Below are 15,036 nucleotides of genomic sequence, written 5' to 3' on the forward strand. Positions count from 1 at the left end.
CTTCTAATTACAGTTTCTATAGCCGTATGGTCTTTCAGGTTTTCTACAGAAACACGCTTTAATTCTCTGAAAGCGGTTTCCGAGATTACTTTTCATAGTTTATATCTAATTTATTACTGGTACGTCGTAATTGAACTGATCCTCAGACGACACCTTTTTTAGTATTTTTGTAGCTTCTTCTCTCAGGCATTCTTACTTAAAAACTGATTTTCACCTTTAAAGTTCATTCAAAGCTTGTAGCTAGTTCTCGTTGCTTATTTTATTCTTCTTGTTTAGTTCTCTTTTGTGAATGTCTCTCGTCCTGTTCCTTTTAAAGATCAGTTATTAAAGATCAGTTACTAAATTTTCTTGGTTCATGTTTGATTTCCCGTGTTCTCTCTATTTACTGCCTCGTTTATTTATTTACGGGTTCGTTCTTCTGGTTTCTTATTATTCTTTATTTGGTCCGATTTATTGTTAAGGTGCTTCCAGATATCCTTTTACTTTTAACACCAAATTTAACAGAATTTAGGAATCCACTTATATCAGAAATGCAATTTTTTATGTTTATCTTAAATTTACAAAACTTTCGGTCTTAAACTGTTTTCAACAAAAACAAAAAAACTAATTAAGACAAATGGCGACTAGAAGAAGTGCTTGGAACATTTTACATTATTTTGACCGATGAGGATTAATAATCTCAAGAGAATACTAACAGTCAAAGCAAGCAAGTATGTAAAAGCGAAAAAGTTCAAATTATAGGACAATAAAATAATCTAAATAACCCAAAATTAAAAGTCAAATGAGATCTCTCAAGCAAGATAAGAGTCTAAAAAAAAACTTTATAGGTGAAACTATCAAACTAAAGATAAGTAGAACCTTAAATATGTTATGCAACATGAAACCAACCCTCACTTATATGGAAATGAGATTTATACGCTAGAAATTATGTGTGGTTCCGCTACTATTAGAATATGTTTAATTAAATTTTTAAAAATATGATACAGTTTTCACATTTGTTTATAAATATGATATAGTTTACAATATTTAGTAATTACGAAACATTTTTAATTTTTGGACAACATATAATGATCTTCAAGTTGCTGTTTTAAATCCAGAATTTTATTTTCGTTACATTGATTCCTTAACAGGTTGACTGCCAAGCAGTCATATATGACTGCTTGAACTTACTTATATCGCAGAGTACCATGAGTGACATGAGTGGCATGTATTTTATGATGAACTGTGGCCGCTCTGGCCTCGGATTCTAGAGTAATGTATGGAGTTTTTGCATACAGTTTGCAATTTGGGTTTTTGAATGGCGGTCATGTCTGCTATATTTAATACGATTGAATGACCGCTGTGGCACAGAAGGTAAGTATATTTCAGAAATAATACAATATGGTTGAAAAAGTGACTCATATTCATCACTTGATGGTAAACACGCTGGATCGACGATTGAGTCGATGTGAGAGTCGAGTGAGATTTAGAAGTGGTTATATGTCTTGGAACAAGTAAGTAAATGATAATGTTTGCAGCTTAGAAATAAATCTACCTAGTTTGGCATTCAAGGCTAAACTCAAAATTCGTTTGCTGCGACTAGACATAGATGCACTCTTTGTAGGTACTTGTCGAAAATCGAGAAAGAACTAAAGTTTCTATTCCATTCGTACGTAACACGTGGCCCGACGCTGTTAACTGTATTTATACATGATCAACAGTTGACCAGTTGTACTTTCACCTCCATTTATCACTTTACCACGCTACAAAACATACTGGGTTATAGTCGAACAAGAAACGTTCGCATGGTTCCTGGAAATATTTACTTTTTGTCGCGATGGCCGATGCTATGCCTGCTTGGCCACAGCGGCAGACTTGTTCCTACAGTGCCGGGCGGCCATATATGATATATCCTATTTTTTTTATTTATTGTTCTTGAAGAAAAATAATTATTTAAACGTTTTGATATCGTTTCCTTAATTTATATGCAATGGTTGTCCGGAAATGAGTTTTGGCACCTAGGTATTTTGGTGATAATCCTCGGCAGTCAACCTGTTAATTTTGAATTTTTCTCATTACACATTATATATATCCTTCTTAAGAGGCCTAAAATGGAGGTTAAACTCATTATAAAAAATCTTTAATACTGTGATAAAGAAACTGTAAAGGTTGGATTTTTTGATTTAAATAGTTCGGATATCTTCTTTAAAAGTAAACCTAAAGATAAATACTTTCTTTCTTCCACGATAGAATTCCTATAATAGTGAGACTGGTACCTTGGTAATTTTTTAAATTATGTAACAATAGACTCTTAAACAAGGTTGTCAAGTTTTTGGTGACTCTCATGTTTTCCTTTTTTTCCCAGAAGGGACGTTGGACGTAGTTTTACTAATATAACGCTGTGTTTATGCGCTTTGTAGACAATTTAAAAATCTCGGCAAACATGGGTCTGCAAACGTGTATTTTTTTTAATAAAGTATGCTTCCTTGCTGAAATGTTTAGTTGTGTCGCCATTTGTTTTATAAAGGGTGTTTTTTTTTTTAAAGCGGAGAACTTTAAATTGAAATTAAACACAAAATATTTTATTGATATGAACGAATTTGCATTTATATTAAAGAATTTTTTTTGGCATTAATATTTAAAAATTATTTCGGGCATGTGACCCCCACGGCTGGCGCGTACGTGGCGTAATCTAGAGGTCCAATTTTCACAGACTCTTTCCAATACTGCAGGCTGTATTTCGGCAATCACGCCACAGAATATACGATCTCACAGAAGCGAAGGCTTGCGTCGGCTCCTTTGATATCCGTGAACCAGTTTTTTATAAGCCCAACTGACAGATGCACCCTGCGCGAATACATTGAGATATCTCGTAAAGTTGTAGTAAACGCATACACCGAACGAAGTGCTTTTAGTTTTAAAATCAAAATGGTTATATTCATATAATACGGGAGCAAACTACAAAATTTAGTTACATTTCAAATAGGATTTTTTTTTGTTAATGCTTATATTGGTTCTTACTTTTTAGAATAATTATAATAATTATTATTTTTATAAAAATTGTTATTTGACAGTTTTGATACACGATAGAGGTGTAGGTTAGTATACTTTTAATTTTGGAATGGAATTTTTGTGTTAGTTGTTTTATGATAATGGTAAATAATATTTGCCTTTAGTAAGGCACTAGCTGAGAAAAAGTCTGCTATTTGTGTGATGTTAATATGTTAACAATATACATATACATTTGTACATAGGGAGGTATTTTTAAATTAAATTTTAGCTGGAAGGTTTATACGCAGGTATGTTTTCTCGTATGTTTTAAACACAACACATTTAAGAGTAGGTATCATCGGCTTTTATATATTTATATATAAAAAGATATATATGTATGTATTATTATATACATATGTAGGTACCACACATACGTCCATATTTTATAAAGGTATTATACGTTCTATAGTCGCCGTCCATTATGATAGTCTGGAACAAAATATAAGATTTTTAAAGGTTTTACTACTACTATATTATGCACTTGCATGGGTAAACCAGTCCATAAAAACACAGATAATTGAAAATTAAAGTCATTATTCTTTATCACATAAAAATACTGTATACCTAAATCAACCTTAATATTTTTATCTATGTACAATGTTATGTACCTGCACGTATGTACACATAGATACATATGGTTTAGGTATATACATATATGTTTATTAAGGTAAATATGGATGGTACGACAAATAATTAGGGAATATTCTGAAGTTTTCAAAGCTTTTAAACAACCATAATAATAATGAATAATACATAATAATGTAACTTTTCTATACCTACTTTCTTTTATTATTGTTATTGCTCACCTTCTAATATCCCTAGGAAACGAAAATAAACTTTTTCCAGCGACGCTTTTGGCAAAACAACCCCTATACGCACAAAAAGTTGGCATTTTAGTGCTTTTTTAAAGTTTTTAGCACAACAGAAACAATGAAAGAAAAAACAAAGTCATAGAGCACAGAATTAAACTCCAAAACAAGGTAATGTGTAATACCTACTTAACAAAAATAAAATAAAAAACGGCAAATCACAAAATATCGCAAATATACACACTAACGCTCGTACTAATACACTAATTATGACCCGATACCCCACGTGGGCGACGACAGTTGTACCCGTTAGAATGGGGGTAAATGGGAGGAGCCTGAACGAAAAACCGGTTCGGTAAAAAGGGCTAGCCTTCTCTTCTGTGAGATCGTTTATTCTGTGATCACGCGTCGTATGTTGGCTTCCAAGTGCTCAAGTGTTTTGGGTTTATCAGCGTAGACATGCGACTTAACATAGCCCCAAAGAAAATAATCTAATGGCGTCAAGTCGCACGAACGAGCTGGTCAGTTTACAGGTCCATTCCTTGAAATTATTCGTTGCTCGACTGTCTCTTGCAGTAAATTAATTGTTTGGTGCGCTGTATGGCACGTGGCACCGTCCTGCTGAAACCACATTTCTGCAACGCCTGCAACGGCTTCCAATTGAGGCACAAAAAAGTTGGTTATCATGTTTCTGTATCGCTCACCGTTTACTGTAACGTTCTGACCATCAGCATTTCTGAAGGCATAAGGACCAATGATTCCACCGGCCCATAAAGCGCACCAAACGGTTAGTTTTTCTGGATGTAACGGTTTTTCGCCAATAGCTCGTGGATTCTCATCCCCCAAATTCGGCAATTCTGCTTGTTTACATAGCCATTTAACCAAAAGTGTGCTTCATCACTGAACAAAATTTTTATATGAAATCGTGGATCAACAGCAATTTTTCCTTCCGCCCATTCAGATAATGTACGGCGCAAAAGATGATCCTGGGGTTTCAACTCCTGGACAAGTTGAATTTTATATGCTCGCAATCCGAGATCTTTGCGCAAAATTTTCCATAAAGTGAATGGACATAAGTTCACTTGTTGAGAACGACGACGAATTGACACATTTAGATCATTATCAACACTATGCTGCACAGCAGCTATCGTTTGTTGCGTGCGCACTGTACGGCGTCTTACGGGATGCGTATTGTCGACTAGAGCAAAAGTATTGTGAAAACGATCAACAGTTTCTCGAATTAATCTCTCTGAAGGACGATTATGAGCACCATAAAACTCACGTAATGCCCGATGTGTTTTTCGAATAGAACCATGTCTTTCAAAATAAATTTGAACAATTTGGAAACGTTGCTCCGGCGTGAGTCTGTTGATGATGAATTGCCAAAGCAAACTAATCTAAAAATAACCCAGAACTGTCAGGTCGGCTGTCTTAAAAAACAGTGTTGCCAAATGAAAGTTCTCCGCCTCTAAAAAACCTTTATCTTCTTTTTATTGGTTTTTCTCGTTTGCATGTAAACGTCAATGATCTAATTAATGTTTTAACCTTTTTAAAACACTAATTAAAGCATTTACATGTAGAATTAGTAAATCCTTTAGCGACGACTTCTTTTCCTCTTGCAGCTATATAGAATTTGTTAGCGTTTTTGTAAATTAACCTTTCGTTTCCCGCCTTTACGAGGTCGCCCAATAGGTCTAATATTAACGGACTCAACCTCGGTAATGTAAAAATTTTCGATAGTACTATCACTACCACTTTTCGGTTCATTATCAGGTTTATATTCAGAGCCATTGTCTGACTGCATATCATTATCTCACATGAGACATGGGATGTCACATGGGATGTGAAAAACTATTACCAGTACTAGTATTATAAGTGTGAAGTAGTAAGAGCAGGCAGTGGTTTCACGTCTAGGTTGGGCTGATTCAAGCTAGTATTAAAATCTTTTATTGAAGGAGGATCAGATATACCGTTGAACGTTTGTTCTCGTTGTAAATGCAGTACAGAATTATTAGAATCAATATTATTAACGCAATCTGGACAAAAATATACATATTTTCCAGTTCAAAATAATCCCTATTAGGTCTTATTGTATCATCTAAAGAATTATCATCATAGGGCCTTCAAAATATAAAGGATGAACTGAAGAGAGGTTATATCATGCCATATGTTTTGAAATTTTGCTCTCAAGTTTTCATATCTTTTTGGCGTCAATAAATGTGTAAAAAAGTGTGGATAGGTGTCATTGGACACTCAGTACAGCATTCATTCGGGATTGTTATTAAAGATGTATTTTTTTATAATTTAATGATCCAAATAAGATTATATAATTTGGAAAATTGTTGTTTTTTTAATTATTATACTGTGATAAATTATATTTTAAGAGTATTCTATACTCGCATATCCATGTATTGTCTAATGTCACGTACCCTAAAAAAAATTTCTGTATAAATGTTCATTTTTATTATTATTTTGTGGCTTAAGTCCAACATATTGAATTCGCTCTGAGGATGCAAATATATTTTGGGAAACGTCGGCAAATTTAAATAGACTTGGACTTTTATTTTATTGATCCCTAAGCCCAACAATATTCCGAACGACATACTGTTATTAAAACTAATAAAATAAGTTTTGCGAAAGTGTGGTTAGAGCATTGAAAAAACAAGCATGAGTATATGTGAAAGTTGTGATGTGCTAATCCCAGAAGGCTCGAAAGGGGCATGTTGTGATAGCCACATTGTATTACATCCTGTGGAGGCCTGTATATTAAATGCATCGGAACTACCAGCAGATGTAATACAGAAGCGAACATTGATGTTTTTATGCGGTTCCTGCAGAGACGCTTTTTAAAACTGTACCTGCTCTTTTAAGACAAGTAAAGGACTTCAGGAAGGAGATTAACGATAAAAAATATTCACATGTTGAAGGTTGTGCTTGATACTGAAAAGATTCTTACTGAGATCCAAAAGACATATAAATCCAAAAACTTCATTATTTTTAATGCAAGGGAGTCAGGAAGCAATGATTAAGCAGAAAGAATTGAAGACGATAAAAAGGTGGTCCAAGAGGTCCAAGAGGATTTGTGCTTTATACCCAGACATAAAATGTTATATAGAGGCACAGAGGCACAGAGGCACATTGGTCGAATGGCGAAAATGGAGTTTTGGAGTATGGATTCTAATTTAACAGGATTTTATGGAGTTTTCAATTTTGGAATTCAGGATTTTGTACGATATAAAAATTCAAGGCGTCGGCCTTTCATTCTTATTTCTCCAATGAAGTAAGAGAGCTGATTTTACTCAAAAAAAACTAAACACAAAAATATCAAATTACTGATAATGTTAGAGATCACTTTGAACTTAACAAACTCAGACTTAGGTATAAGAGGTTAAGTAAATAATGTTACATAAACTTTGTGAGTTCTATAAATGTAGATCTCACCAGTAATCCGAGAAATTTCTGGAAACATGTTAATAAAAAACATACATCAAATAGTATTCCAAATAGTATGGTTTTAAATACCTCTGTAGCTTCAATTGACCAAAAAATTGGGAACTTATTTGCTGATAATTTTTCGATGGTATATGCTAGTAGAAATCCAACACCACTAGATACGTCTTACAGTCAACTATATGTAGATTGCCCTATCATAAGTGTTTCTGAAGTATTTTATAAATGAGCATCTTTTCCAAATAAGATGCTAATAGGTCCGGATGGGGTACCTAATATAGTTTTAAAACTGTGCAGCTATTCCCTATCTCATCCTCTATGTAGGCTATTCAACAAATTAATCAATTTTTCCAGAAATCTGGAAAGAAAGTTATATTTATAAATCAGGAAGAAGAGACGATACAAAAAATTACCGTAGTGGCTCTATACAGTCTTCTGTATCAAAGGCTTTTGATAGTTTCATGTATAGTCATTTAAACTGCCAGTATAAAGAAATTGCTGATAACTTCATTGCTGAACAACATGGATTTAGGGGAGGTCGGTCCACTTTGAACAATCTAGTAATTTACCACGGTAGACTGGTGAATGTCAGGGAGAGGAGATGCCAGGTGGATGCTGTGTATACCGACTTTTCCAAGGCGTTTGACAGAATCAATCATGATCTGCTTATTAAGAAGTTGATAAATGTTGGGTTTTTTGAGAGATAGGAGGCTCATGGTTAAATTTGGTAGCTTTTTATCAAAGGTTATTAGAGTCAGTTCTGTAGTGCCTCAGGGGAGTCATTCTTCTCCTCTATTGTTCAGTTTGTTCGTGGACGGCCTAAAGGATCACCTAAGCAACTGTGAGTTTTTGATGTTTGCTGATGATCTCAAACTGTAACTAGAGTTTGAAGTAGTGAACTTTAAAGTCTAGCAAACTGGTGTAAAAAGGTTGGTTAGATCTGAATGTTGAAAATTTTTTCCTGATATCATTTAGTATGTAAGTAGCATCGAGGTAGCTAAGGACTACTATAAATACTGTTTGATTCGGGTTTATATATAATGGCCCCTAAATCAATTGGTTATAGGGGCCAACAGAACGTTGGGCTTTACTCTCAGAAATTGCCAGGAGTTATCTTTGGACGCAGTGAGGTATATTGTGGCTTGGTTAGGACACAGCTAGGGTATGGCTCTGTCATTTGGACTCCGCAATATAACATCTATAAGACCATGCTAGAAAGTGTGCAGCACAAATTTTTTAAAGATTTTGCAATTATAAATACAATTTGGGGCTTATTACTGATCATCACACCATTTTAAAGTATTTCAGATTTCTTCCACTGGAAGGGAGGACTATTTCTGATGTCTCTGTTATGTTCCAACTACTAAATGGAATGATTTCATGTTTCTGAAAGAAGATCTAACTGTCCTAAAGGAGGAAAACACCAATCTTCATGTTAAATTAGATATGCTGGAACAGTCTAATCGTAACAAAAATATACGAATTTTTGGGATTAAAAGTGAACCCGGCGAAAATATACGTCAAAAAACGCTCCGTATCTTTAAGGATCACCTTAAAGTAAATATCTCGGACTCCGACATAAAAAAGTGTCACCCTATCGACGTTAAAGTCCCCAACAATAAGCCGCCGCCAGTATTAGTTCGGTTTGCATCTTACGATGCACGTTTGTCGATATTAAAATTCCGCAAATCATTAAAAAACTCCGGAATACACATATGTGAAGACTTAACAAAATTACGGCTCTCATTGTTCAATCGGGCTAAGCTAACTTTTGGTGAAAAAAATACCTGGGTATGGAGTGGAAATGTGTTAGTAAGGTGCGCAGATAACTCTGTGACTAGAATTATGTCTGAGGCAGATTTAGCAAGGTTCCAACGCTCAGGAAGCAGCTAGAATTCATGAGGTATATTATTCTATTAATTATTTTTCTAAATGGTGACAATACATTTTAAAGTTAAAATTTACCGTAGCTTTTGTGGGTGTGTGATGGGGCTAATTTAACTATAATTTTTAGGGTAATTAAACTGAAACTGCTAAAACTTTTTTTATCGTTGATACTTAATAAGTAAGTTTACAAAATCCCAGCAAAGAGAGTAATAAGCTAGTTATCTCCAATATTATTTTGTTAATGAATATTTAAACATATGTTTATTTTGTTCTACTAAATGTTTTTTTTAAAGATAATTCTATTGTAGGTAGATTAACTACAGAGCGGCTATAGTATAATGCCTTGTTTCACAGATTTTTTCATATTCTAGTTTTTCTTTTTGCTTGTTATTTTGTTATAGACTTAAGTAGTAATAATAAAATTTTTATAATATGTTAAAGGTTGGACGCTTAAATGTTAGATCGTTGCTGAACTCATTCGATGATATAAAAAACCACATATCTAATTACAGTTATGATATTTTTGCCATTACTGAGACCTGGTTGTCTAATAATACTGCTAATAATTCCATAAATATTGATGGTTATCTGCTAATCAGACAAGACAGACCTTCGCGAGGGGGAGAAGTGGCTGTTTATATGAAAAGTTTCCTAAAATATAAATTATGTATAAATCAAACATTAAATTTTCTGGAGCATATCTGGATTAAGGTTCTTGTTGATGGCTCGAGTCTTTTGATAGGGGTAATATACAAGCCACCCAATACCAATTGTAATGAGTTCTTTGCTTGCTTTGAGGATACTCTTTTACAGTTTTTTACGACTACCGATAAAATATTGTGCTTGGGTGATTTTAATATTGATTTCTTGGATGACAGTTCTGCAAACACCAGTACATTAAATAATATATTACACACTTTTAATCTAAGTCAATATGTTTCTGAGCCAACTAGATTGACTAAAAAAGCCCAAAGTATTATAGATTTAATCTGTTTTGATAGTGATTTTAAAATTAATACTGAGGTAGAAGATCTTAATATTTCGGATCATCTTCTCACAAGATGTAACATTCCTTTTCAAAATGAGGCTCCACCGAGCTGGACAGTGGTATATAGAAATTTAAAAAAAATTAATTTGGCTGAATTTCAAATGGATTTAGAAATGATCGCTTGGAATGAAATTTATAACTTAGATACAGTTGATAAAAAAGGTAATTTTATTACGTCAAAATTAACAACCCTACTTAATGCACATGCTCCTCTTAAAACTAGAAAGACAAACAATAAAAAACCATACTGCCCGTGGTTCACGGATAATTTGAAATTATTAAAAAAGTTAAGGACTGATGCACTTAATCGCTTTCGTCATTCACGTTTGCCAGAACATTGGGAATACTATAAACAGCTTCGGAATACATTTACATCAGCATTTCGAGCTAAAAAAAAACATATCTAAATATTAAGCTTTCAAACTGTAATGCAAAAGAAAAATGGGCGGAATTAAAAAAAGTTGGCATCATAAATAAAAAAATAAATACAATACCAGATCAGCTAAGAAATCTTAATGAAATCAACACGCAATTTATCAATGCAGCTAACTCTACTATTTCTCCAAAACCTGAACTCTTGGATTTTTATAAAAAAAACAAAAAAACAAATAAGGAATTTAATTTTACTCAGGTTACTGAGGAAACTATTTCTAATATTATACTTAACATGAAGTCAACTGCATCTGGAAGTGACAATATTAATAGCACTTTTTTAATATTATGCTGCCCCTTTGTTATACCCTACCTGACCCACTTAATAAATCGTTGTTTACGAGATTCAGTTTTTCCAAGTGATTGGAAATCTGCTATAGTGGTTCCGCTTCCTAAAGTGAGTAATCCTGAGACCTATAGTCAACTTAGATCCATTTCTATTTTACCATCTATGTCTAAAATTCTGGAAAAGGTTATGGCGTCCCAAATTTCAGGCTTCGTGTGGTCCAACAACCTTTTGCCAGAAAAACAATCAGGATTTCGCCGTGGTCACAGCTGTACGACAGCACTTGCGGATGTTATGGATCAACTTACTGGTGCACAAGACGAGAGTAAGGCAAGCGTATTGGTGCTCCTGGATTATTCTCGTGTTTTTTATATGCTAAATTATGATATTTTACTAGCCATATTATCTTATTGTGGTTTTGGTGTTAATGCCCAAGCTTTGGTTAAGTCGTTTTTAAGTAAAAGGACGCAAAGAGCAACGCTTGATAGTACATTTTCCAAACTTATGTCTATTTTTGCTGGTGTTCCTCAGGGAAGTGTCGTGGGTCCTCTTCTTTTTACCATTTATACGTCTAATTTTATAGCATCCTTAAAGTTTTGTAAATATCATTTTTACGCCGATGACACACAATTAATATACTCGTTTAAGCCGGAGGATGCTGTAGAGGCAAATTTTAGACTAAACATAGATCTTAAAACTCTTAACGCACTATCGGAAGATCATTTATTAAAATTAAATCCACAAAAGTCAGTGGCTTTACTTTTCTGCAGTGAAAGACTTCGAGAAATAATTTGTAATAAATTAAGACTCACTATTGGGCAGTGTAATATCTCTTTTAAAAACTCTTAAAGGAACCTAGGTTTAATAATTGATAATAAACTTAAATTTGATTAACATATAACTTCATGTATCAAAAAATCTTACTCAGCCCTGAAATCCCCTTTTCCCCACCGACATTCTTTAGAAAGGAAAACAAAAATAGAATTGTGTGAAGCACTTGTGTTGTCACATTTTAATTTTGCTGATAGCGTTTATGGGCCCTATTTGGACATAACTCAGGCTAAAAGAGTGCAGAAAGTACAAAACTCTTGTATACGATTTATATGCGGCATTAGACGAAGGCAGCGTGTATCACATAAGCTCAGGGAACTTAATTGGCTTTCTATGTACAATAGAAGAATATTGCACTCGGCTTGCTTTTTTTATAACATTGTTAAATATAAATGTCCTATTTATCTTAATAAGAAAGTAGTATAGCCTACGGATATCCATAATCTTAATATACGAAGAAAACATATTTTTACAATCCCAAGACACAATAAAGAGTTTTTCAAAAAGGGATTTTCATGTAACATAGCCTCCGCCCTTAATAAATTCAAAATTAATACATTTAATTTTTCTGTTGTGTATTTAAAAAATAAAATCAGGCAGCAACTCCTTTAGCAAATTTAGATTTTTATCATTGAGTTTAGCAGATCTAGGGTAGATGTAGATAATAATATTATTATTCGTCCACATTGTTAGTTTGGTTTAATGTAGGTCTTTTTGCCTACTTTATATATAATTGGGTTACTGGCAAAAATTGAGGAATTATTGTGAAGGTTATTTGAGTGCTATAGTGAAAAGTGTATAGCAATGCATGGGCTTTAACAGCCCCTTCCTTGGGAGGGATGCTGATTAAAAAGCCTTTAGTTACAGCATTATATGTATGTAAATATTATAAACTATGTAAATGTTATGGAACAATAAAATGATTTATTATTATTATTATTATTATTATTATTATTATTATTATTATTATTATTATTATTATTATTATTATTATTATTATTATTATTATTATTATTATGTAATTTTCTATTTTCTCAAGTCAAATTTGCTGTTCCGCAAAAAAATTTAAGACAAAATAATTTATTTTCTATTGGGTTTCATAGGACTAATTATGGGAAACATTATTTTGTGAATAGAATCTTAGATTCTTTAAACAGGGAGATAAATGTTTTTAATGGATCTTTTTATTCATTTAAAAAAAAATTAATAAGGATGATGACTCAGACTAAGTACCAAGAATGTATTGTTAAACCTGTTTATGTAATTTTTATTGAATGTGATATATTTAGTGGGTGGACTACTAGTTTGTTATAACTTTATTAATGATTTTGTACCTTATTTTATTTGTAATGGGGTTTTCCCGTCTATTAGTAAATAAATAACTAAAAGAAAATAACCGGCATTATATTCGCCGCAATGACAATCCACGCTGCTTGATTCCTTGATGCGAATAAGAATATGAATTTGTTTGGTAGCCTTTGCATTACGCGAAAAGGAACCAAGAGGTATGGTGCATTTTTAGAATGGATATCGGGGAAAATATAATTAATCAAAAAATAACCAAGCGGCCTGGATCTTTTTTGTCGACAAAAAATGTTTACACATTTAATTACAAAGTATACGAAGTGGCTGATTCTATAATGAAAATTTATGTGGCTAGTTATGAATTAATTTTCAGGATCAGTGACACGGGTGTTTATATTGAAAATATATTCATAAAATAAATTTTATTATTACGGGTTGATTTCATGTTGTCATATATTTAGAATTGTAAATTTAGTTTAGTGTACCCGAACGTACCCTAAGACTTTACATTTGATATGACGCTAGGCACTGCTTACCATGTAAGGCACAAAACCAAAAAATAAATACATATTAAAAACCAATGTATTGATTGTTTGAAACATTACACATTTTGCATAACACCATTTAAATAAATTTTAGTGCACCTAAACTACCAAATAAGATCAAAACGGTACGAAAATAATAAAACTAAATACCCTTTTTACATTTTCATAACGATATGTTATTGCGAGACATACAAAAATAATTAAAAATACTGGCAACGATCTGACAAGTCAAATAAAAATTGCCAAGCAAAGTTCTTCAGACTAGAATTAAAAATGTCAAAAACCTAATTTTAGAAAAGCACACTAAAAAAAAAGCAATAAATCATCATGAATTATGAAAATAAAAAAGCTGTTACCTCTTAAATTAATTAAATAAATTCAATATCTATAACTTACCTGGCTGCTAAAAATTCATCTTGCCAATGCCCTAAACCTCTTTTGTGAACTTCTCTGGTTTTCTCTATGTCATAATCAAGCTGTGTAAAATATTCATGAAGCTCCTGCAAGACTTCATCACTTTCAGCAATTCGTAATTTTGTTTTGATTAGAAGGTCGTGCAAACACTCTGTAACACTTTTCTTAAAGTTAAGTTGTTCTTTTATGGGTTTAAGTTCATCTATATATGCGTTTAACTAAAAAGCAAATAGTTTTAATGATTCGTAATATTTTAATTCGTAATATTTTATTTTACTTACGGAATCTATTTGCTCTTTACAAATTTGTAGTCTTTGGTATTCTTCTAATGTGGCTCTTCGTTCTTTTTGAAGCGTTTCCAATAATGTGTTAAGTTCATTCTTCTTGTCAAGTATTCCAATTTCATTTTCCATACATTTTTCTTTAAGATTTTTGTTCTCTTCCTCAAGTCTTTTTAGTCGGTTTTTTAGTTCCTCTTGCATTTTACGCGCATTCTTAAATATAAGGTTAAATGTACTCAATTCCAACTGTCCATCTGTCAAACAAAATATGAAGTCGATAATAATGCAAATGTTACCTCTAGTTCCTCTTTCTCTTCTTGCTTTTGCTCTAATATGGACAAATAAGCGTTCTCAGCAAACTTAAGCATTATTTTGGAATAAATTACCTCAATGTATGCACAAAAATAACTGAACACCTTTTAATAAGCAATTTTTGATAAACAAAAAATAATCAGCTGCGTCACCTTACTGATAACGGAATTGTTATTACACTAGATTAGGTAAAGTTGCTTTTGTTTGAATTTAACTACAGATTAAGGTTGACATAAAACTTTTTATGTACTAAAAATTATGAAGCTATATCCTATATAAAAAGTAGGAACTACTTATGACTTATTTTTATCAATAAATTTATCAAATATAAAACACTCCTGGTTTCCTTAAATTATTATTTGAATATATGTAGATTATGTAACACACATTTTGTTATATTAGTTAA

General features: G+C 32.6%; 1 protein-coding gene across 3 annotated transcripts in view; it reads right to left on the reverse strand.

The window, feature by feature from the left end:
• LOC126740329 (ecotropic viral integration site 5 ortholog-like) overlaps nucleotides 1-14,798 on the reverse strand; it is a 37,564-nt gene extending 22,766 nt beyond the window's left edge. For 2 of the 3 annotated variants that reach the window (XM_050446302.1, XM_050446301.1), the window contains exons 1-3: nucleotides 14,615-14,795; nucleotides 14,319-14,531; nucleotides 14,020-14,255 (exon numbers count right to left, since the gene is read on the reverse strand). In XM_050446302.1, coding sequence (XP_050302259.1) covers nucleotides 14,020-14,255; nucleotides 14,319-14,531; nucleotides 14,615-14,686 — 521 coding nt within the window. In that variant the 5' untranslated portion in view covers nucleotides 14,687-14,795. Of the gene's footprint in view, nucleotides 1-14,019; nucleotides 14,256-14,318; nucleotides 14,532-14,614 lie in introns of all 3 variants that reach the window. The other variant, XM_050446303.1, reaches the window with a different exon arrangement.
• Nucleotides 14,799-15,036: the final 238 nt, after the last annotated feature.

The sequence above is a fragment of the Anthonomus grandis genome, chromosome 9 (assembly GCF_022605725.1).
Source record: "Anthonomus grandis grandis chromosome 9, icAntGran1.3, whole genome shotgun sequence".
In the NCBI taxonomy this organism is placed as follows: domain Eukaryota; kingdom Metazoa; phylum Arthropoda; class Insecta; order Coleoptera; family Curculionidae; genus Anthonomus; species Anthonomus grandis.